Here is a 21,338-nt window from a genome sequence, read left to right on the forward strand (position 1 = left end):
AGCAGGGCAGCCTGGTGCCCTCAAGCGCCAGAGGGGGGAAGAGTGGGAGTGGACATGACGTCCACCCGGGCAAGCCGGCCGAGACATGGGCGCTCGGAAAGCCGGTTGGGGCGTGGGAGCCCAACTATCTGTCAGGAGTGTGAGAACCTGGCGAGCCCCCTGAGGCATGGCAGACCGACAATCCGTCTGAGGCAAGATGCTTGTAGATCCCGCTGCAGTGAGGGAGATGTAAAGCAGGGCAACCTGGTGCCCTCGTTCGCCAGGGGGGGGAAGAGCGGGAGCAGATGTGACAGAACCCCCCACTCTTGGGACACCACCCGGCGTTCCACTTGGGCGAACCCGGCCGAGACATGGGTGCTGGGCAAGCCGGTTGGGGCGTGGAAGCCTGACGAACCGACAGGAGCGTGGGAGCCTGGCGAGCAGGCTGAGGTATGGAAGCCTAACATCCGGCTGAGGCAAGATGCCTGACGCCTGTCGAGGGAGCCCAACAATCCAGCGGAGTGTGACGTGGGATGGAAACCTGCCGAGCCAACCGAGGCAACGAAACCTCTCGAGCCAGCCAGCCAGCCAATAATAATCCTGGACCGGCTGGGCGAATAAGAACTGATGATCCGGCTGAGTCCCGACGTGGGATGTGCGAGCCAACCGGGACAAGGAAACTTCTTGAGCCAGCTAGGGCGTGGAAGCCCAACATGTTGGCTAGGCACCCCAGGGGGCATACCAACCGGAATGCCAGTACTCCCCGATGCTTCGTATGATGGCTGCTGCTTCTCCTATAGCAGATTATAACAGGAAGGTCTTCGACCACCCGGTCTGTGGAAAGGATACCGCTAAACGACTCCTGTCCCTCCGTCAAGGTGCCCAGAGTGTTGCTGAAATGGCATGTGAGTTCCGCACCCTCGCCGCAGAGCGAGGCTGGAATGAAGAGGCTCTTCAGGGAGCATTCCGGAACTCACTCACTGAGACCCTCAAGGACGAGTTGGTGTCCAGGGAGGAGCCTGATGATCTTGATGAACTCATTTCTCTCACTATCCGCATTGACAACCGTCTCTGGGAGTGTTGGAGGAAGAGGGTAGGTAGGGTTGCAAGTACCTTAACATCTGCTTCAGTGCCTTGCCCTTCTCCTCCGACTGCATCCCTACCCCAGGCATGTTCTAAACCTGAACCCATGCAGCCTGGCCGGACCCATCTATCTCCAGAGGAGAGGCAGATACTAGGAGATGTCTATACTGTGTCCAGGTTGGCCAGATGGTCTCCACTTGTTCCCTGCGTCCAGTAAGACGAGGCTCGGCCGTTATGGGGGAAATATTGTTGAGTCAAATCGCCGGCCCATCTTCCCCCAGACCTCTGTTTGAGACCAACCTTGTGTGACAGAGCCACTCTCTGGTATTCACCAGGAGATGATCAGTTTCCACATAATCAACAGTCCCAACCCAGCTCACTCCAACCTCAGCCTCCACATCTGGCTTCCTACAACTCATCCAAGCTTCCCTGGATCTGCACTACACAATCTCTCCCTGTGTTACAATAAATATATTGGTTCATTCATCCCTGTTTCCTGGTCTGAGTCTGCTCTTGGGTTCCCCTGTGTTGCTCTGCTTAACTGTATGAGAAATCAAAGTGTGTTTTTTTCTTCGTCAAGAAAAAAGATGGGTCATGGGTCACTTCCGTGGGTTGAATAGTATCACTGTCAGGAACAAGTATCCCTTGCCACTCATCAGTTCTGCTTTCCCCCCCCCCCTCCATGGTGCCACGGTTTTCACTAAACTCCACTTCCAGAATGCCTACCACCTTTTCCGCATCAGAGAGGGGGACGAGTGGAAAACGGCATTCAACACACCACTTGGACACTTTGAGTTTTTGTACTGTTAAGCGGAACAGCACAGGGGAACCCAAGTGCAAACTCAGACCAGGAAACAGGGATGAATGAACCAAGATATTTATTGTAACACAGGGAGAGATGAAGTGCAGCCTGGCGCCCTCAAGCGCCAGAGAGGGGAAGCGTGGGAGCAGACGTGACAAGATGTTTTGAGTTGGCCGCTCTGTCCTGCCTCCCATACGGTACCCTATTCCCTATATAGTGCACGTACTTTTGACCCCTGCTAGAGGATGGCTGGGTGCTAGCCTCAGCTACACTTCATGCTCCCCGGCCCACGGAACCAGCAATCTAAGCCAGCAGATTTTTAAAGGTCAGGCGACATTGGCTGGACTGGACCCAGCTAGCACATAAAGTTCTGAGAACCATGTTTTTTAGAGCTTGGTGAGAGCGTGATTGTCCTGTGGTTATTTTGCATTCAACCTTCCCACAACTTTCTAGGAATGGTGCAGGAAAGATGCTTGGCTTTGGGACATTCTTAGCACAGTTCATGAACTTGACAAAGAAAGTATATTTTCTTGGTATTTCATCATTTCAACAGAACGTTTCCTAAATGTTTGAACATGGTTACATTTCATTTCAATGTTGGTAATGTTCTAGGAACGTTCTACAACTGGTTTGACATTGGGAATGTTCTCAAAAGTTCAGAGAATATTAAGAAACAATGTGGGAATTTCAGTACTTCAGCATAATGTTTCCTACAGGTTTTTTCATGGTTCTATTTAATCTCATGTTCTCAAATTGTTCCGAGAATGTTAAAAAACGATGTTCTTCTGTGAGAATCTTAGTACTTCCACAGAACATCCACACAAGTTCCCACGTGGTTCCATTTAATGTCATATTTGTATTACATTCTGGGAAAAAATTTCAAATGAGTGACTTAAGCGATTCTGGGAATATTGTACTCATTAACATCAATACGCTCTAAATTCCATTCTCAGAACATGAAAAAAACTTTCCATAAAAAAACACATTAAAACTTTAGTGACATTCAGAGAATGTTCTCAGAATGTTACTTAAAAACATCTACATTCCGTTCTCAGCATCAACAAAACTCTCTCTATCCTCCATCTTGTGAAGTGGGTTCAGGTGTGTTGGCTGCGCCCACTAATTGGCCCCATCTGATCTTAATGAGTGCTTGTTTCCTTTGAATGGACTAAAATAAACAGCTTTGTATGCGCAAAAAACCATGGCATGCTAGCGCCATCCTGGTGGTGCAGTGGACTAATTCCAGGGATAGACAGGGATAGAAAGTCATAGGTTTGAATCTAACTGATGCAGTGTCACAATAAAAAAAATATGTGTTCTCATGATTATTCCTCAGGAAATGACTGGCCATGTGTCCTATCTGTACTTCAGAAAATGAAATCCTAAATATGCTAGCAGTGTTAAGTCCTATTGAAGCATTCAGTGAAACTTTTAAGGAAGCTATTAAAAAAAACTCTAAATAACCCACTAACCAGAGTAAATGTTCCCATAATAGGCTAACTTTAACTTCTGTTCTCAGGACGTTTAAAAAACGTTATTTTTTACGACCATGAAATATATGGCTTTGTTCCAACAACCAATGTGAAACCAAAAACATATGTTCTTCTCTCTCTCTCTCTGACTTGTTTATTCTCTCTCTCCCTTCTTCTCCCGATATGAAATTAATTTGCTCGACCATAGTAAAGTCTCTGTCACGTTCGTCATAAGGATCAGACCAAGGCGCAGCATGGTGGCGTACATTCTCTACAAAAAAACGAAATCAATGAACGAAACGTGACGCTATACAAATAGTGCTGAGAGGCAACTAAGCATAGACACGATCCCACAACACAAATGAGGAAAATGGCTACCTAAATATGATCCCCAATCAGAGACAATGATAAACTGCTGTTTCACATTGGGAACCATATCAGGCCAACATAGACATACAAAAACTAGAGTACCCACCCTAGTCACACCCTGACCTAACCAAAATATATAGAAAAACAGAGATATCTAAGTTCAGGGCGTGACGTCTCAGACAGATTACTCATAACATAACCCACCATGTTATGGAGGTGGCTCCAGTGTATGATTCTATTTACTTCCTGAATGCTCTCTATCTCCGTAGTGACAAAGATGAAGGGCTTGTGAACTCTGTCAGCAGACACTTGACTGAACGTTCCCCTGAGGACTGAGTTCACTAAAAAGCTTCCGGGAAAGAACCACCAACCAAAAGGGTGGCATTGCCATATTTTGCTCCACTTTGTCCCCACCAATGCCATCTTAACCAAGAAAAAGAGTAACATTGCCATATTTGCTCCACTTTATCCCAATAATGGCCTCATTGAAACAAATGATGGCTTGTTTACATGCAGAAGCTTACTGTTACCGACAGTTAGAGCTTTAATGCCGATAAACACGACTTTGGTTTATAATGTAGTTTTTATCTTGTTGAATCTTTCATTAAGCAGAGAGAGACGCCAGTGTTTCTGATGTATTAGATGGACCTAGACACAACCCTGCTTGAGATGGAAGGTTTGAATCGGCATAATGGTATGCCAGAAATGATTTGGTCTTATAATATATGATAACAGGTGATGATTTATAACCCGCTTTCCACATCTGACCTCAGGACCTTTAATCACGGGAAAGGAGAACAACATCTCCAACTGTAATATCAACTGTCGCGCTTTTACTCTCACAATAACCCAGCGTACTGCCTCCATATTAATCAAATGGGACGGTCCACCAGTCCAAAGCCCACTGTTTCAAATCTGTCCATACAGATGGAATAATGCCTATTGTCTAGTATCATTATTCTGCTATCAGAAGCCATACAGCATTCTCTTTTCTTATGACAGGTGAACATTCCCCAGATGGCATGTCGTCCATATTCCAACCCACCATTCTATCTGCATATAATAGTCGTTTGGTGGTTGCTTATATATTTCCTGTTTCACACATGTACAAGTGGGAATTAATACACGTGTGTGAATTGGAAATGTGTTTTTTGGCATAGCCGACTCTCCCCGAGACACCCTTGGAGAATGGGGTCACGTCCAGGGTCAGTCATTATCAATGGCGACCCTGGAGCAATTAGTTTTAACTGCCTTGCTCAAGGGCACATCAACAGATGTTTCCCTTTGTCAGCGCAGGGATTCAAACTAGTGACCTTTCAATTACTGGCTCATTGCTCTAACCGCTGGGCTGCCTGACACATATGGCTGGGTTACCTGACACATATGTCTGGGCTACCTGACACATATGGCTGGGCTACCTGACACAAATGGCTGGGGGTTACCTGACACATATGGCTGGGCTACCTGACAGCTGGGCTACCTGACACATATGGCTTGGCTACCTGACACATATGGCTTGGCTACCTGACACATATGGCTGGGCTACCTGACAGCTGGGCTACCTGACAGCTGGGCTACCTGACACATATGGCTTGGCTACCTGACACATATGGCTTGGCTACCTGACACATATGGCTGGGCTACCTGACACATATGGCTGGGCTACCTGACACATATGACTGGGTTACCTGATACATGTGGCTGGGTTACCTGACACATATGGCTGGGCTACCTGACACATATGGCTGGGCTACCTGACACATATGGCTGGGCTACCTGACACATATGGCTGGGCTACCTGACACATATGGCTGGGCTACCTGACACATATGGCTGGGCTACCTGACCCATATGGCTGGGCTACCTGACAGCTGGGCTACCTGACACATATGGCTGGGCTACCTGACACATATGGCTGGGCTATCTGACACATATGGCTGGGCTACCTGACACATATGGCTGGGCTACCTGACACATATGGCTGGGCTACCTGACACATGGCAATTACAAAAGCACAGTAGCATGTCCAATTGCGAGGCATAACAGCTGCATAACAGATGAAAAACGAGGTGAGCGTTTCTTGTTTTTCCGATTATTTCTCCTCCCTAGAGGTGCAACACTGATTTGGCGTGACGGTGTGAAAATAAGGAAGGCTCATTTTGTTTTGTTCTCTGATTCACTTTGAATATTTTGTTCTGTTGTTGGCATCTCTTGGCTTTACACTGGTGGTATTGTGGGGGGGATCTGCCTGGGATCAGCCTGTCAGGGTAGCTGCTGGCAATATTACATAGGACTACTGTAACTTGACTGCAGTCTTCATCCCTCTCCCTTTCCCTGTCTATCTCTTTACATCTCTCTCTCTCTCTCTCTCTCTCTCTCTCGCTCTCTCACACACACTCTCTCTCTTTCTCTCTCTCTTTCCCTCCCTCTCTCTCTACTTCTCCCTCACTCCCTCTCTGCATGTCCAGAAGGTCAGTCTCAGACAGTCTAAACAACACTGTGTCACTGAGACTAAACCCAGACAGTCTAATAACACTGTCACTGAGACTAAACTCAGACAGTCTAATAACACTGTCACTGAGACTAAACCCAGACAGTCTAAATAACACTGTGTCACTGAGACTAAACCCAGACAGTCTCTAAAAAACACTGTGTCACTGAGACTAAACTCAGACAGTCTAAATAACACTGTCACTGAGACTAAACCCAGACAGTCTAAAAAACACTGTGTCACTGAGACTAAACCCAGACAGTCTAAAAAAACACTGTGTCACTGAGACTAAACCAGACAGTCTAAATAACACTGTGTCACTGAGACTAAACCCAGACAGTCTAAAAGGCCATTATGAACCTCTCTCCCTTCACATTCATGTCTTCTGACTCTGAGATGAATTCCTCTGTGTATTCTACTGGTCTTTACAACTGTTGAAACTGTTGTTTCTGGTCTTGGAGGAGATGCAGTGCTTGCCGGTTTTATCTCCAACCCAGCTGTAACACATGGAAGACAATGTTAGTGCAGATGTAGGATGATGATAGTGTTGATGAATCAGGTGTGTTATTGCAGGGCTGAAGCCAAACCCACACCTTTGTCTCTATAACCCCCCCCCCTCCTACATGCACTGACTTTGATAGCTACTTTATTGAGGGAAAATGTGCTCACTATGACTGAGATATGTGGTTGTCTCACCAAGCTATCTGAAGATAAATGCACTAACTTTAAGTCTCTCTCACTGAACATCTACCATAGTCTTCTTCAGAATACACACTCTTCTTCAACAAGAAATAAGAGACAGTTGATCACAAAAAAAGTCCAATAATGACTCTCTGCCTCCCCTCTCTCTTTCCCTCCCCTCCCTCCCCTCCCTCCAGCTCTTAACCATCGACGACAACTTCTGTGGCCTGGATATGAACGCTCCGCTGGGGGTGTCAGAGATGGTGCAGGGCATCCCTCTCTTCTCTGACTCCACCGACAAGATGACCTCGGTCATCGCCTATGTCTACAAGAACCACTCTCTGGCCTTCGTGGGCACCAAGAGCGGGCGCATCAAGAAGGTAGGCGGGCGGCCATTGATACTATTACACTTCCCAGTGGTCTCCCACCAGGGACTGTGGAGGGCTACTAGGAGATACGAGGAGATTGTTTTTCCACAAACATACTGAGTCGGCCGTTTTCTCTTCAGGAGGGAGAGGTGGAGGAGAGGCAGTGTGTGTGAGTGTGAGTGTGTGTGTGTGTGTGTGTCAGAGAGAGAGCATCTCGAGACCACCTCAGGTGTTTTATTAATAGAGGTCTTTCTGGTGTTTCTGGACGTCTCTCCTGATCCATGGTCCTGTATAATACACGCTACACCATGACAACCTACTGTACACTGTAGCTGCTACCATATCATTTTTGTCCACAACACTGAAATAGTCTCTAAAATTATACAAACCATACGTCATTTTCCATTGTACAAAGAAACTAAAGAAGTCGCTGCCATAAACAGATCAACCGTTAGAGACTGTGTTTTGAAGTGTGTGACTGCAGCGTGGGTGGATAGGCCTGGTGCAGCGTGTCGGAGCCCCAGCCTGGACCCCTGCTGCCCCCTACGCCCCCCTCTCAGGGAGCCCTGTCCTGGGGTAATTGGATGATGCGGTGCTGGGGGGCCCTGGGCCTGCTGCTCTGCTTCTCTCTCTTCTCTGATGTGCTGACAGGGGTGTGAGCATACACACAGCCATGACTGAGACTAATCCTGGGCCAAGCCAGCTAGCCGCTCCTGGCTCTGAGGACAATAGTATTACAGAGAGAAGGAAGGAGAGGAGAGAGTGGAGCTGAGAGAAGGAGAGGAGAGAGTGAAGCTGAGAGAAGGAGAGGAGAGAGTGGAGCTGAGAGAAGGAGAGGAGAGAGTGGAGTTGAGAGGAGAGAGTGGAGCTGAGAGAGTGAAGCTGAGAGAAGGAGCTGAGAGAGTGGAGCTGAGAGAAGGAGAGGAGAGAAGAGAGTGGAGCTGAGAGAAGGAGAGGAGAGAGTGGGCTGAGAGAGAGAAGGAGAGGAGAGAGTGGAGCTGAGAGAAGGAGAGGAGAGAGTGGAGCTGAGAGAGAGGAGAGAGAGGAGAGAGTGAGTGGAGCTGAGAGGAGGAGAGAGGAGAGAGTGGAGCTGAGAGAAGGAGAGGAGAGAGAGAGTGGAGTGAGAGGAGGAGAGGAGAGAGTGGAGCTGAGAGAGTGAAGCTGAGAGAAGGAGCTGAGAGAGTGGAGCTGAGAGAAGGAGAGGAGAGAAGGAGAGGAGAGAGTGGAGCTGAGAGAAGGAGAGGAGAGAGTGGAGCTGAGAGAAGGAGAGGAGAGAGTGGTGCTGAGAGAAGGAGAGGAGAGAGTGGAGCTGAGAGAAGGAGAGGAGAGGAGAGAGTGGAGCTGAGAGGAGGAGAGGAGAGAGTGGACTGATGAGAGAGTGGAGCTGAGAGAAGGAGAGGAGAGAGTGGAGCTGAGAGGAGGGAGGAGAGGAGAGAGTGGAGCTGAGAGGAGAGATGAGAGAGTGGAGCTGAGAGAGTGGAGCTGAGAGGAGGAGAGGAGAGAGTGGAGCTGTGAGAGAAGGAGAGGAGAGAGTGGGAGCTGAGAGGAGGAGAGAGTGGAGCTGAGAGAGTGGAGCTGAGAGAAGGAGAGGAGAGAGTGGAGCTGAGAGGAGGAGAGGAGAGAGAGTGGAGCTGAGAGATGGAGCTGAGAGGAGGAGAGGAAAGAGTGGAGCTGAGAGAAGGAGAGGAGAGAGTGGAGCTGCTGAGAGAAGGAGAGGCGCGAGTGGAGCTGAGAGGAGGAGAGGAGAGAGTGGAGCTNCTCTCTTTGTACTGTAGCTGGCTGGCAGACAGAGAAATAGAGATAGAGGGAGAGAGAAAAGGAGGGACAGCGAGAGGTCTGAGTGACCTGATTCCGTACTCTGTTTTTGGCCGTGGTTCAGATGCAGCAGAGCCTCATCTCTCCTCCAGAGACTTTTAGGAGGGGAGCCGGTGTCCTCCCCTGTGTCCTCACTCCACCCAGGGACTCTCAGTGTGAAATTGACCATAATGCGGAAGGAATCGTGTACCTGTAGAGGGAGGAAGCGTTAGACATGGAGTGAGAGAGGGAGGAGGCTGGGAGGAGGAGAGAGGGAGGAGGCTGGGAGGAGGAGGAGAGGGAGGAGGCTGGGAGGAGAGAGGGAGGAGGCTGGGAGGAGGAGAGAGGAGGAGGCTGGGAGGAGGAGAGAGGGGACTGTAGGCAGAGAGAGAAAGAGATATGGAGGATGTGGGGGGGGAGAGAATGAGAGTAAAAATGGTTTGATACAGAAAGGAGAGAGAGAGACAGACAGACAGACAGACAGGCAGGCAGATGGGGGCTGTTTTGAGGACTGGATATTATTTGTGTCTGGATGACTGAGATGGGTGTCAAATGTCATGTTTTGTGCGGGCGTAATGAAAACGTGTCTGCTTTCTGAAAGGATGACAGACAGCAAGTATATTTCATTAAACTGAGTCGCTGCTCGGTGTGATTGGCATGTTAGGACGCTTCTCCAGAAATATCACGGCAGGTGTCAATAACGGGAGACGAGAACACACGTCTTCTCTGTACATGCATGAGTGTGTGTCATGCACACACACACACACACACACACACATGCACACACACTTCTATCAAAAGTACCAAAAGTACCCTCGTTATACCCTCCGAGGTATCAATCTGAAATCGGCTGAAAATAAAAGAAATGTTTGCGCACCTCTTGTTGTTGGTCAGACGAGCCATTCCCTCTCCCTCCTCACATCTCCCTCCCGCCCTCCCTTTCTCATTCTCATTTCCTCCCTCATAGGGCGGTTAACCCCTGACCTCTGGGTGATGAGGCTCCTTTGTAACCGCCTGTAACAATGATGAAAATCAAGTCAAGGGGCAGTAGCCAGCAGAAGATTTCTCTTCTTCTCTCATTTGTTCCTCTTTCTATCAGAGGAGTAAACAGCAGGAGGGCTATAGATGGAGGGGTCCACCGCTCTACCAACTAAAGCTCCAGATATAAGGGTGTCTGGTGATGGTATGTTTATGCGCTCATGTGTGTGTGCCCTGAGCTATCGCCATGACGACAACGCCGGGCCAAGCTCTCTGTCTTGTGATGATGCATGGGCCGGCGGTAGAGAGGACAGCAGACAGGCCTGCAGAAAGACTAACACCGCAGAAGGCTAGATGTGTCACATGGGATGACACTGGAGAGACGAAGCAGGTACGGGGAGTAAAACATTTAATATAGAACGGACATGGAACGAGACATTAACAGCATCAGCAAACAGGTAACACAGACAAAAAAACTATTACTGCAGCAGCGGGAACAGAGCAAGGAAACTGACAAATATACTGGAGGAAATAAGAGTCCAAGTGAGTCCAATATCGCTGATGCACGTGATGAGGGAAGGCAGGTGTGCATAATAGATGATAGGAGTGAGTGAAGCAGGGCAGCCTGGTGCCCTCAAGCGCCAGAGGGGGGAAGAGTGGGAGTGGACATGACGTCCACCCGGGCAAGCCGGCCGAGACATGGGCGCTCGGAAAGCCGGTTGGGGCGTGGGAGCCCAACTATCTGTCAGGAGTGTGAGAACCTGGCGAGCCCCCTGAGGCATGGCAGACCGACAATCCGTCTGAGGCAAGATGCTTGTAGATCCCGCTGCAGTGAGGGAGATGTAAAGCAGGGCAACCTGGTGCCCTCGTTCGCCAGGGGGGGGAAGAGCGGGAGCAGATGTGACAGAACCCCCCACTCTTGGGACACCACCCGGCGTTCCACTTGGGCGAACCCGGCCGAGACATGGGTGCTGGGCAAGCCGGTTGGGGCGTGGAAGCCTGACGAACCGACAGGAGCGTGGGAGCCTGGCGAGCAGGCTGAGGTATGGAAGCCTAACATCCGGCTGAGGCAAGATGCCTGACGCCTGTCGAGGGAGCCCAACAATCCAGCGGAGTGTGACGTGGGATGGAAACCTGCCGAGCCAACCGAGGCAACGAAACCTCTCGAGCCAGCCAGCCAGCCAATAATAATCCTGGACCGGCTGGGCGAATAAGAACTGATGATCCGGCTGAGTCCCGACGTGGGATGTGCGAGCCAACCGGGACAAGGAAACTTCTTGAGCCAGCTAGGGCGTGGAAGCCCAACATGTTGGCTAGGCACCCCAGGGGGCATACCAACCGGAATGCCAGTACTCCCCGATGCTTCGTATGATGGCTGCTGCTTCTCCTATAGCAGATTATAACAGGAAGGTCTTCGACCACCCGGTCTGTGGAAAGGATACCGCTAAACGACTCCTGTCCCTCCGTCAAGGTGCCCAGAGTGTTGCTGAAATGGCATGTGAGTTCCGCACCCTCGCCGCAGAGCGAGGCTGGAATGAAGAGGCTCTTCAGGGAGCATTCCGGAACTCACTCACTGAGACCCTCAAGGACGAGTTGGTGTCCAGGGAGGAGCCTGATGATCTTGATGAACTCATTTCTCTCACTATCCGCATTGACAACCGTCTCTGGGAGTGTTGGAGGAAGAGGGTAGGTAGGGTTGCAAGTACCTTAACATCTGCTTCAGTGCCTTGCCCTTCTCCTCCGACTGCATCCCTACCCCAGGCATGTTCTAAACCTGAACCCATGCAGCCTGGCCGGACCCATCTATCTCCAGAGGAGAGGCAGATACTAGGAGATGTCTATACTGTGTCCAGGTTGGCCAGATGGTCTCCACTTGTTCCCTGCGTCCAGTAAGACGAGGCTCGGCCGTTATGGGGGAAATATTGTTGAGTCAAATCGCCGGCCCATCTTCCCCCAGACCTCTGTTTGAGACCAACCTTGTGTGACAGAGCCACTCTCTGGTATTCACCAGGAGATGATCAGTTTCCACATAATCAACAGTCCCAACCCAGCTCACTCCAACCTCAGCCTCCACATCTGGCTTCCTACAACTCATCCAAGCTTCCCTGGATCTGCACTACACAATCTCTCCCTGTGTTACAATAAATATATTGGTTCATTCATCCCTGTTTCCTGGTCTGAGTCTGCTCTTGGGTTCCCCTGTGTTGCTCTGCTTAACTGTATGAGAAATCAAAGTGTGTTTTTTTCTTCGTCAAGAAAAAAGATGGGTCATGGGTCACTTCCGTGGGTTGAATAGTATCACTGTCAGGAACAAGTATCCCTTGCCACTCATCAGTTCTGCTTTCCCCCCCCCCTCCATGGTGCCACGGTTTTCACTAAACTCCACTTCCAGAATGCCTACCACCTTTTCCGCATCAGAGAGGGGGACGAGTGGAAAACGGCATTCAACACACCACTTGGACACTTTGAGTTTTTGTACTGTTAAGCGGAACAGCACAGGGGAACCCAAGTGCAAACTCAGACCAGGAAACAGGGATGAATGAACCAAGATATTTATTGTAACACAGGGAGAGATGAAGTGCAGCCTGGCGCCCTCAAGCGCCAGAGAGGGGAAGCGTGGGAGCAGACGTGACAAGATGTTTTGAGTTGGCCGCTCTGTCCTGCCTCCCATACGGTACCCTATTCCCTATATAGTGCACGACTTTTGACCCCTGCTAGAGGATGGCTGGGTGCTAGCCTCAGCTACACTTCATGCTCCCCGGCCCACGGAACCAGCAATCTAAGCCAGCAGATTTTTAAAGGTCAGGCGACATTGGCTGGACTGGACCCAGCTAGCACATAAAGTTCTGAGAACCATGTTTTTTAGAGCTTGGTGAGAGCGTGATTGTCCTGTGGTTATTTTGCATTCAACCTTCCCACAACTTTCTAGGAATGGTGCAGGAAAGATGCTTGGCTTTGGGACATTCTTAGCACAGTTCAGGAACTTGACAAAGAAAGTATATTTTCTTGGTATTTCATCATTTCAACAGAACGTTTCCTAAATGTTTGAACATGGTTACATTTCATTTCAATGTTGGTAATGTTCTAGGAACGTTCTACAACTGGTTTGACATTGGGAATGTTCTCAAAAAGTTCAGAGAATATTAAGAAACAATGTGGGAATTTCAGTACTTCAGCATAATGTTTCCTACAGGTTTTTTCATGGTTCTATTTAATCTCATGTTCTCAAATTGTTCCGAGAATGTTAAAAAACGATGTTCTTCTGTGAGAATCTTAGTACTTCCACAGAACATTCCACACAAGTTCCCACGTGGTTCCATTTAATGTCATATTTGTATTACATTCTGGGAAAAAATTTCAAATGAGTGACTTAAGCGATTCTGGGAATATTGTACTCATTAACATCAATACGCTCTAAATTCCATTCTCAGAACATGAAAAAAACTTTCCATAAAAAAACACATTAAAACTTTAGTGACATTCAGAGAATGTTCTCAGAATGTTACTTAAAAACATCTACATTCCGTTCTCAGCATCAACAAAACTCTCTCTATCCTCCATCTTGTGAAGTGGCTTCAGGTGTGTTGGCTGCGCCCACTAATTGGCCCCATCTGATCTTAATGAGTGCTTGTTTCCTTTGAATGGACTAAAATAAACAGCTTTGTATGCGCAAAAAACCATGGCATGCTAGCGCCATCCTGGTGGTGCAGTGGACTAATTCCAGGGATAGACAGGGATAGAAAGTCATAGGTTTGAATCTAACTGATGCAGTGTCACAATAAAAAAAATATGTGTTCTCATGATTATTCCTCAGGAAATGACTGGCCATGTGTCCTATCTGTACTTCAGAAAATGAAATCCTAAATATGCTAGCAGTGTTAAGTCCTATTGAAGCATTCAGTGAAACTTTTAAGGAAGCTATTAAAAAAAACTCTAAATAACCCACTAACCAGAGTAAATGTTCCCATAATAGGCTAACTTTTAACTTCTGTTCTCAGGACGTTTAAAAAACGTTATTTTTTACGACCATGAAATATATGGCTTTGTTCCAACAACCAATGTGAAACCAAAAACATATGTTCTTCTCTCTCTCTCTCTGACTTGTTTATTCTCTCTCTCCCTTCTTCTCCCGATATGAAATTAATTTGACCATAGTAAAGTCTCTGTCACGTTCGTCATAAGGATCAGACCAAGGCGCAGCATGGTTGCGTACATTCTCTACAAAAAAACTAAATCAATGAACGAAACGTGACGCTATACAAATAGTGCTGAGAGGCAACTAAGCATAGACACGATCCCACAACACAAATGAGGAAAATGGCTACCTAAATATGATCCCCAATCAGAGACAATGATAAACTGCTGTTTCACATTGGGAACCATATCAGGCCAACATAGACATACAAAAACTAGAGTACCCACCCTAGTCACACCCTGACCTAACCAAAATATATAGAAAAACAGAGATATCTAAGTTCAGGGCGTGTCTCAGACAGATTACTCATAACATAACCACCATGTTATGGAGGCGGCTCCAGTGTATGATTCTATTTACTTCCTGAATGCTCTCTATCTCCGTAGTGACAAAGATGAAGGGCTTGTGAAACTCTGTCAGCAGACACTTGACTGAACGTTCCCCTGAGGACTGAGTTCACTAAAAAGCTTCCGGGAAAGAACCACCAACCAAAAGGGTGGCATTGCCATATTTTGCTCCACTTTGTCCCCACCAATGCCATCTTAACCAAGAAAAAGAGTAACATTGCCATATTTTGCTCCACTTTATCCCAATAATGGCCTCATTGAAACAAATGATGGCTTGTTTACATGCAGAAGCTTACTGTTACCGACAGTTAGAGCTTTAATGCCGATAAACACGACTTTGGTTTATAATGTAGTTTTTATCTTGTTGAATCTTTCATTAAGCAGAGAGAGACGCCAGTGTTTCTGATGTATTAGATGGACCTAGACACAACCCTGGTTGAGATGGAAGGTTTGAATCGGCATAATGGTATGCCAGAAATGATTTGGTCTTATAATATATGATAACAGGTGATGATTTATAACCCGCTTTCACATCTGACCTCAGGACCTTTAATCACGGGAAAGGAGAACAACATCTCCAACTGTAATATCAACTGTCGCGCTTTTACTCTCACAATAACCCAGCGTACTGCCTCCATATTAATCAAATGGGACGGTCCACCAGTCCAAAGCCCACTGTTTCAAATCTGTCCATACAGATGGAATAATGCCTATTGTCTAGTATCATTATTCTGCTATCAGAAGCCATACAGCATTCTCTTTTCTTATGACAGGTGAACATTCCCCAGATGGCATGTCGTCCATATTCCAACCCACCATTCTATCTGCATATAATAGTCGTTTGGTGGTTGCTTATATATTTCCTGTTTCACACATGTACAAGTGGGAATTAATACACGTGTGTGAATTGGAAATGTGTTTTTTGGCATAGCCGACTCTCCCCGAGACACCCTTGGAGAATGGGGTCACGTCCAGGGTCAGTCATTATCAATGGCGACCCTGGAGCAATTAGTTTTAACTGCCTTGCTCAAGGGCACATCAACAGATGTTTCCCTTTGTCAGCGCAGGGATTCAAACTAGTGACCTTTCAATTACTGGCTCATTGCTCTAACCGCTGGGCTGCCTGACACATATGGCTGGGTTACCTGACACATATGTCTGGGCTACCTGACACAAATGGCTGGGTTACCTGACACATATGGCTGGGCTACCTGACAGCTGGGCTACCTGACACATATGGCTTGGCTACCTGACACATATGGCTTGGCTACCTGACACATATGGCTGGGCTACCTGACACATATGGCTGGGCTACCTGACAGCTGGGCTACCTGACAGCTGGGCTACCTGACACATATGGCTTGGCTACCTGACACATATGGCTTGGCTACCTGACACATATGGCTGGGCTACCTGACACATATGGCTGGGCTACCTGACACATATGACTGGGTTACCTGATACATGTGGCTGGGTTACCTGACACATATGGCTGGGCTACCTGACACATATGGCTGGGCTACCTGACACATATGGCTGGGCTACCTGACACATATGGCTGGGCTACCTGACACATATGGCTGGGCTACCTGACACATATGGCTGGGCTACCTGACACATATGGCTGGGCTACCTGACCCATATGGCTGGGCTACCTGACAGCTGGGCTACCTGACACATATGGCTGGGCTACCTGACACATATGGCTGGGCTATCTGACACATATGGCTGGGCTACCTGACACATATGGCTGGGCTACCTGACACATATGGCTGGGCTACCTGACACATGGCAATTACAAAAGCACAGTAGCATGTCCAATTGCGAGTCATAACAGCTGCATAACAGATGAAAAACGAGGTGAGCGTTTCTTGTTTTTCCGATTATTTCTCCTCCCTAGAGGTGCAACACTGATTTGGCGTGACGGTGTGAAAATAAGGAAGGCTCATTTTGTTTTGTTCTCTGATTCACTTTGAATATTTTGTTCTGTTGTTGGCATCTCTTGGCTTTACACTGGTGGTATTGTGGGGGGGATCTGCCTGGGATCAGCCTGTCAGGGTAGCTGCTGGCAATATTACATAGGACTACTGTAACTTGACTGCAGTCTTCATCCCTCTCCCTTTCCCTGTCTATCTCTTTACATCTCTCTCTCTCTCTCTCTCTCTCTCTCTCTCTCTCTCTCTCTCTCTCTCTCTCTCACACACACTCTCTCTCTTTCTCTCTCTCTTTCCCTCCCTCTCTCTCTACTTCTCCCTCACTCCCTCTCTGCATGTCCAGAAGGTCAGTCTCAGACAGTCTAAACAACACTGTGTCACTGAGACTAAACCCAGACAGTCTAAATAACACTGTCACTGAGACTAAACTCAGACAGTCTAAATAACACTGTCACTGAGACTAAACCCAGACAGTCTAAAAAACACTGTGTCACTGAGACTAAACCCAGACAGTCTAAAAAACACTGTGTCACTGAGACTAAATCCAGACAGTCTAAATAACACTGTGTCACTGAGACTAAACCCAGACAGTCTAAAAGGCCATTATGAACCTCTCTCCCTTCACATTCATGTCTTCTGACTCTGAGATGAATTCCTCTGTGTATTCTACTGGTCTTTACAACTGTTGAAACTGTTGTTTCTGGTCTTGGAGGAGATGCAGTGCTTGCCGGTTTTATCTCCAACCCAGCTGTAACACATGGAAGACAATGTTAGTGCAGATGTAGGATGATGATAGTGTTGATGAATCAGGTGTGTTATTGCAGGGCTGAAGCCAAACCCACACCTTTGTCTCTATAACCCCCCCCCCCTCCTACATGCACTGACTTTGATAGCTACTTTATTGAGGGAAAATGTGCTCACTATGACTGAGATATGTGGTTGTCTCACCAAGCTATCTGAAGATAAATGCACTAACTTTAAGTCTCTCTCACTGAACATCTACCATAGTCTTCTTCAGAATACACACTCTTCTTCAACAAGAAATAAGAGACAGTTGATCACAAAAAAAGTCCAATAATGACTCTCTGCCTCCCCTCTCTCTTTCCCTCCCCTCCCTCCCCTCCCTCCAGCTCTTAACCATCGACGACAACTTCTGTGGCCTGGATATGAACGCTCCGCTGGGGGTGTCAGAGATGGTGCAGGGCATCCCTCTCTTCTCTGACTCCACCGACAAGATGACCTCGGTCATCGCCTATGTCTACAAGAACCACTCTCTGGCCTTCGTGGGCACCAAGAGCGGGCGCATCAAGAAGGTAGGCGGGCGGCCATTGATACTATTACACTTCCCAGTGGTCTCCCACCAGGGACTGTGGAGGGCTACTAGGAGATACGAGGAGATTGTTTTTCCACAAACATACTGAGTCGGCCGTTTTCTCTTCAGGAGGGAGAGGTGGAGGAGAGGCAGTGTGTGTGAGTGTGAGTGTGTGTGTGTGTGTGTCAGAGAGAGAGCATCTCGAGACCACCTCAGGTGTTTTATTAATAGAGGTCTTTCTGGTGTTTCTGGACGTCTCTCCTGATCCATGGTCCTGTATAATACACGCTACACCATGACAACCTACTGTACACTGTAGCTGCTACCATATCATTTTTGTCCACAACACTGAAATAGTCTCTAAAATTATACAAACCATACGTCATTTTCCATTGTACAAAGAAACTAAAGAAGTCGCTGCCATAAACAGATCAACCGTTAGAGACTGTGTTTTGAAGTGTGTGACTGCAGCGTGGGTGGATAGGCCTGGTGCAGCGTGTCGGAGCCCCAGCCTGGACCCCTGCTGCCCCCTACGCCCCCCTCTCAGGGAGCCCTGTCCTGGGGTAATTGGATGATGCGGTGCTGGGGGGCCCTGGGCCTGCTGCTCTGCTTCTCTCTCTTCTCTGATGTGCTGACAGGGGTGTGAGCATACACACAGCCATGACTGAGACTAATCCTGGGCCAAGCCAGCTAGCCGCTCCTGGCTCTGAGGACAATAGTATTACAGAGAGAAGGAAGGAGAGGAGAGAGTGGAGCTGAGAGAAGGAGAGGAGAGAGTGAAGCTGAGAGAAGGAGAGGAGAGAGTGGAGCTGAGAGAAGGAGAGGAGAGAGTGGAGTTGAGAGGAGAGAGTGGAGCTGAGAGAGTGAAGCTGAGAGAAGGAGCTGAGAGAGTGGAGCTGAGAGAAGGAGAGGAGAGAAGGAGAGGAGAGAGTGGAGCTGAGAGAAGGAGAGGAGAGAGTGGAGCTGAGAGAAGGAGAGGAGAGAGTGGAGCTGAGAGAAGGAGAGGAGAGGAGAGAGTGGAGCTGAGAGGAGGAGAGGAGAGAGTGGAGCTGAGAGAAGGAGAGGAGAGAGTGGAGTTGAGAGGAGGAGAGGAGAGAGTGGAGCTGAGAGAGTGAAGCTGAGAGAAGGAGCTGAGAGAGTGGAGCTGAGAGAAGGAGAGGAGAGAAGGAGAGGAGAGAGTGGAGCTGAGAGAAGGAGAGGAGAGAGTGGAGCTGAGAGAAGGAGAGGAGAGAGTGGTGCTGAGAGAAGGAGAGGAGAGAGTGGAGCTGAGAGAAGGAGAGGAGAGGAGAGAGTGGAGCTGAGAGGAGGAGAGGAGAGAGTGGACTGAGAGAGTGGAGCTGAGAGAAGGAGAGGAGAGAGTGGAGCTGAGAGGAGGAGAGGAGAGAGTGGAGCTGAGAGGAGGAGATGAGAGAGTGGAGCTGAGAGAGTGGAGCTGAGAGGAGGAGAGGAGAGAGTGGAGCTGAGAGAAGGAGAGGAGAGAGTGGAGCTGAGAGGAGGAGAGAGTGGAGCTGAGAGAGTGGAGCTGAGAGAAGGAGAGGAGAGAGTGGAGCTGAGAGGAGGAGAGGAGAGAGTGGAGCTGAGAGAGTGGAGCTGAGAGGAGGAGAGGAAAGAGTGGAGCTGAGAGAAGGAGAGGAGAGAGTGGAGCTGAGAGAAGGAGAGGAGCGAGTGGAGCTGAGAGGAGGAGAGGAGAGAGTGGAGCTGAGAGGAGGAGAGGAAAGAGTGGATCTGAGAGAGTGGAGCTCAGAGGAGGAGAGGAGAGAGTGGAGCTGAGAGAGTGGAGCTGAGAGGAGGAGAGGAAAGAGTGGAGCTGAGAGAGTGGAGCTCCGAGGAGGAGAGGAGAGAGTGGTGCTGAGAGAAGGAGATGAGAGGAGAGAGTGGTGCTGAGAGAAGGAGATGAGAGGAGAGAGTGGTGCTGAGAGAAGGAGAGAATGAGAGAGAGTGATAGAAAGGGTGGAGAGTGATAGAAAGGGTGGAGAGTGATAGAAAGGGTGGAGAGTGATAGAAAGAGAGGGAGTGATAGAAAGAGAGGGATAATGATGCCAGACAGAGTGTGTGTGTGAAAGAGAGGGATAATGATGCCAGACAGAGTGTGTGTGTGAAAGAGAGGGAGAATGATGCCAGACAGTGTGTGTGTGAAAGAGAGGGAGAAGGATGCCAGACAGAGTGTGTGTGTGAAAGAGAGGGAGAAGGATGCCAGACAGAGTGTGTGTGTGAAAGAGAGGGAGAAGGATGCCAGACAGAGTGTGTGTGTGAAAGAGAGGGAGAAGGATGCCAGACAGAGTGTGTGTGTGAAAGAGAGGGAGAAGGATGCCAGACAGAGTGTGTGTGTGAAAGAGAGGGAGAAGGATGCCAGACAGAGTGTGTGTGTGAAAGAGAGGGAGAAGGATGCCAGACAGTGTGTGTGTGAAAGAGAGAGAGAAGGATGCCAGACAGAGTGTGTGTGTGAAAGAGAGGGAGAAGGATGCCAGACAGAGTGTGTGTGTGAAAGAGAGAGAGAAGGATGCCAGACAGAGTGTGTGTGTGAAAGAGTGAGAGAAGGATGCCAGACAGAGTGTGTGTGTGAAAGAGAGGGAGAAGGATGCCAGACAGAGTGTGTGTGTGTGAAAAGAGAGGGAGAAGGATGCCAGACAGAGTGTGTGTGTGAAAGAGAGGGAGAAGGATGCCAGACAGAGTGTGTGTGTGAAAGAGAGGGAGAAGGATGCCAGACAGAGTGTGTGTGTGAAAGAGAGAGAGAAGGATGCCAGACAGAGTGTGTGTGTGAAAGAGAGAGAGAAGGATGCCAGACAGAGTGTGTGTGTGAAAGAGAGGGAGAAGGATGCCAGACAGAGTGTGTGTGTGAAAGAGAGGGAGAATGATGCCAGACAGAGTGTGTGTGTGAAAGAGAGGGAGAAGGATGCCAGACAGAGTGTGTGTGTGAAAGAGAGGGAGAAGGATGCCAGACAGAGTGTGTGTGTGAAAGAGAGGGAGAAGGATGCCAGACAGAGTGTGTGTGTGAAAGAGAGGGAGAAGGATGCCAGACAGAGTGTGTGTGTGAAAGAGAGAGAGAAGGATGCCAGACAGAGTGTGTGTGTGAAAGAGAGAGAGAAGGATGCCAGACAGAGTGTGTGTGTGAAAGAGAGGGAGAAGGATGCCAGACAGAGTGTGTGTGTGTGAAAGAGAGGGAGAAGGATGCCAGACAGAGTGTGTGTGTGAAAGAGAGGGAGAAGGATGCCAGACAGAGTGTGTGTGTGAAAGAGAGGGAGAAGGATGCCAGACAGAGTGTGTGTGTGAAAGAGAGAGAGAAGGATGCCAGACAGAGTGTGTGTGTGAAAGAGAGAGAGAAGGATGCCAGACAGAGTGTGTGTGTGAAAGAGAGGGAGAAGGATGCCAGACAGAGTGTGTGTGTGAAAGAGAGGGAGAATGATGCCAGACAGAGTGTGTGTGTGAAAGAGAGGGAGAAGGATGCCAGACAGAGTGTGTGTGTGAAAGAGAGGGAGAAGGATGCCAGACAGAGTGTGTGTGTGAAAGAGAGGGAGAAGGATGCCAGACAGAGT

General features: G+C 48.6%; 1 protein-coding gene across 1 annotated transcript in view; it reads left to right on the forward strand.

Moving 5' to 3' along the window:
* The window catches only part of plxna4 (plexin A4), a 510,802-nt gene that overhangs the window by 60,838 nt on the left and 428,626 nt on the right, over positions 1-21,338 (forward strand). Inside the window, exon 3 of the mRNA XM_031815179.1 lies at positions 7,075-7,257. Within this exon, the coding sequence (XP_031671039.1) occupies positions 7,075-7,257 (183 nt within the window). The remainder of the gene's footprint in view (positions 1-7,074; positions 7,258-21,338) is intronic.

Source organism: Oncorhynchus kisutch, unplaced genomic scaffold (assembly GCF_002021735.2).
Source record: "Oncorhynchus kisutch isolate 150728-3 unplaced genomic scaffold, Okis_V2 Okis09a-Okis19a_hom, whole genome shotgun sequence".
NCBI classification, from domain to species: Eukaryota; Metazoa; Chordata; class Actinopteri; order Salmoniformes; family Salmonidae; genus Oncorhynchus; species Oncorhynchus kisutch.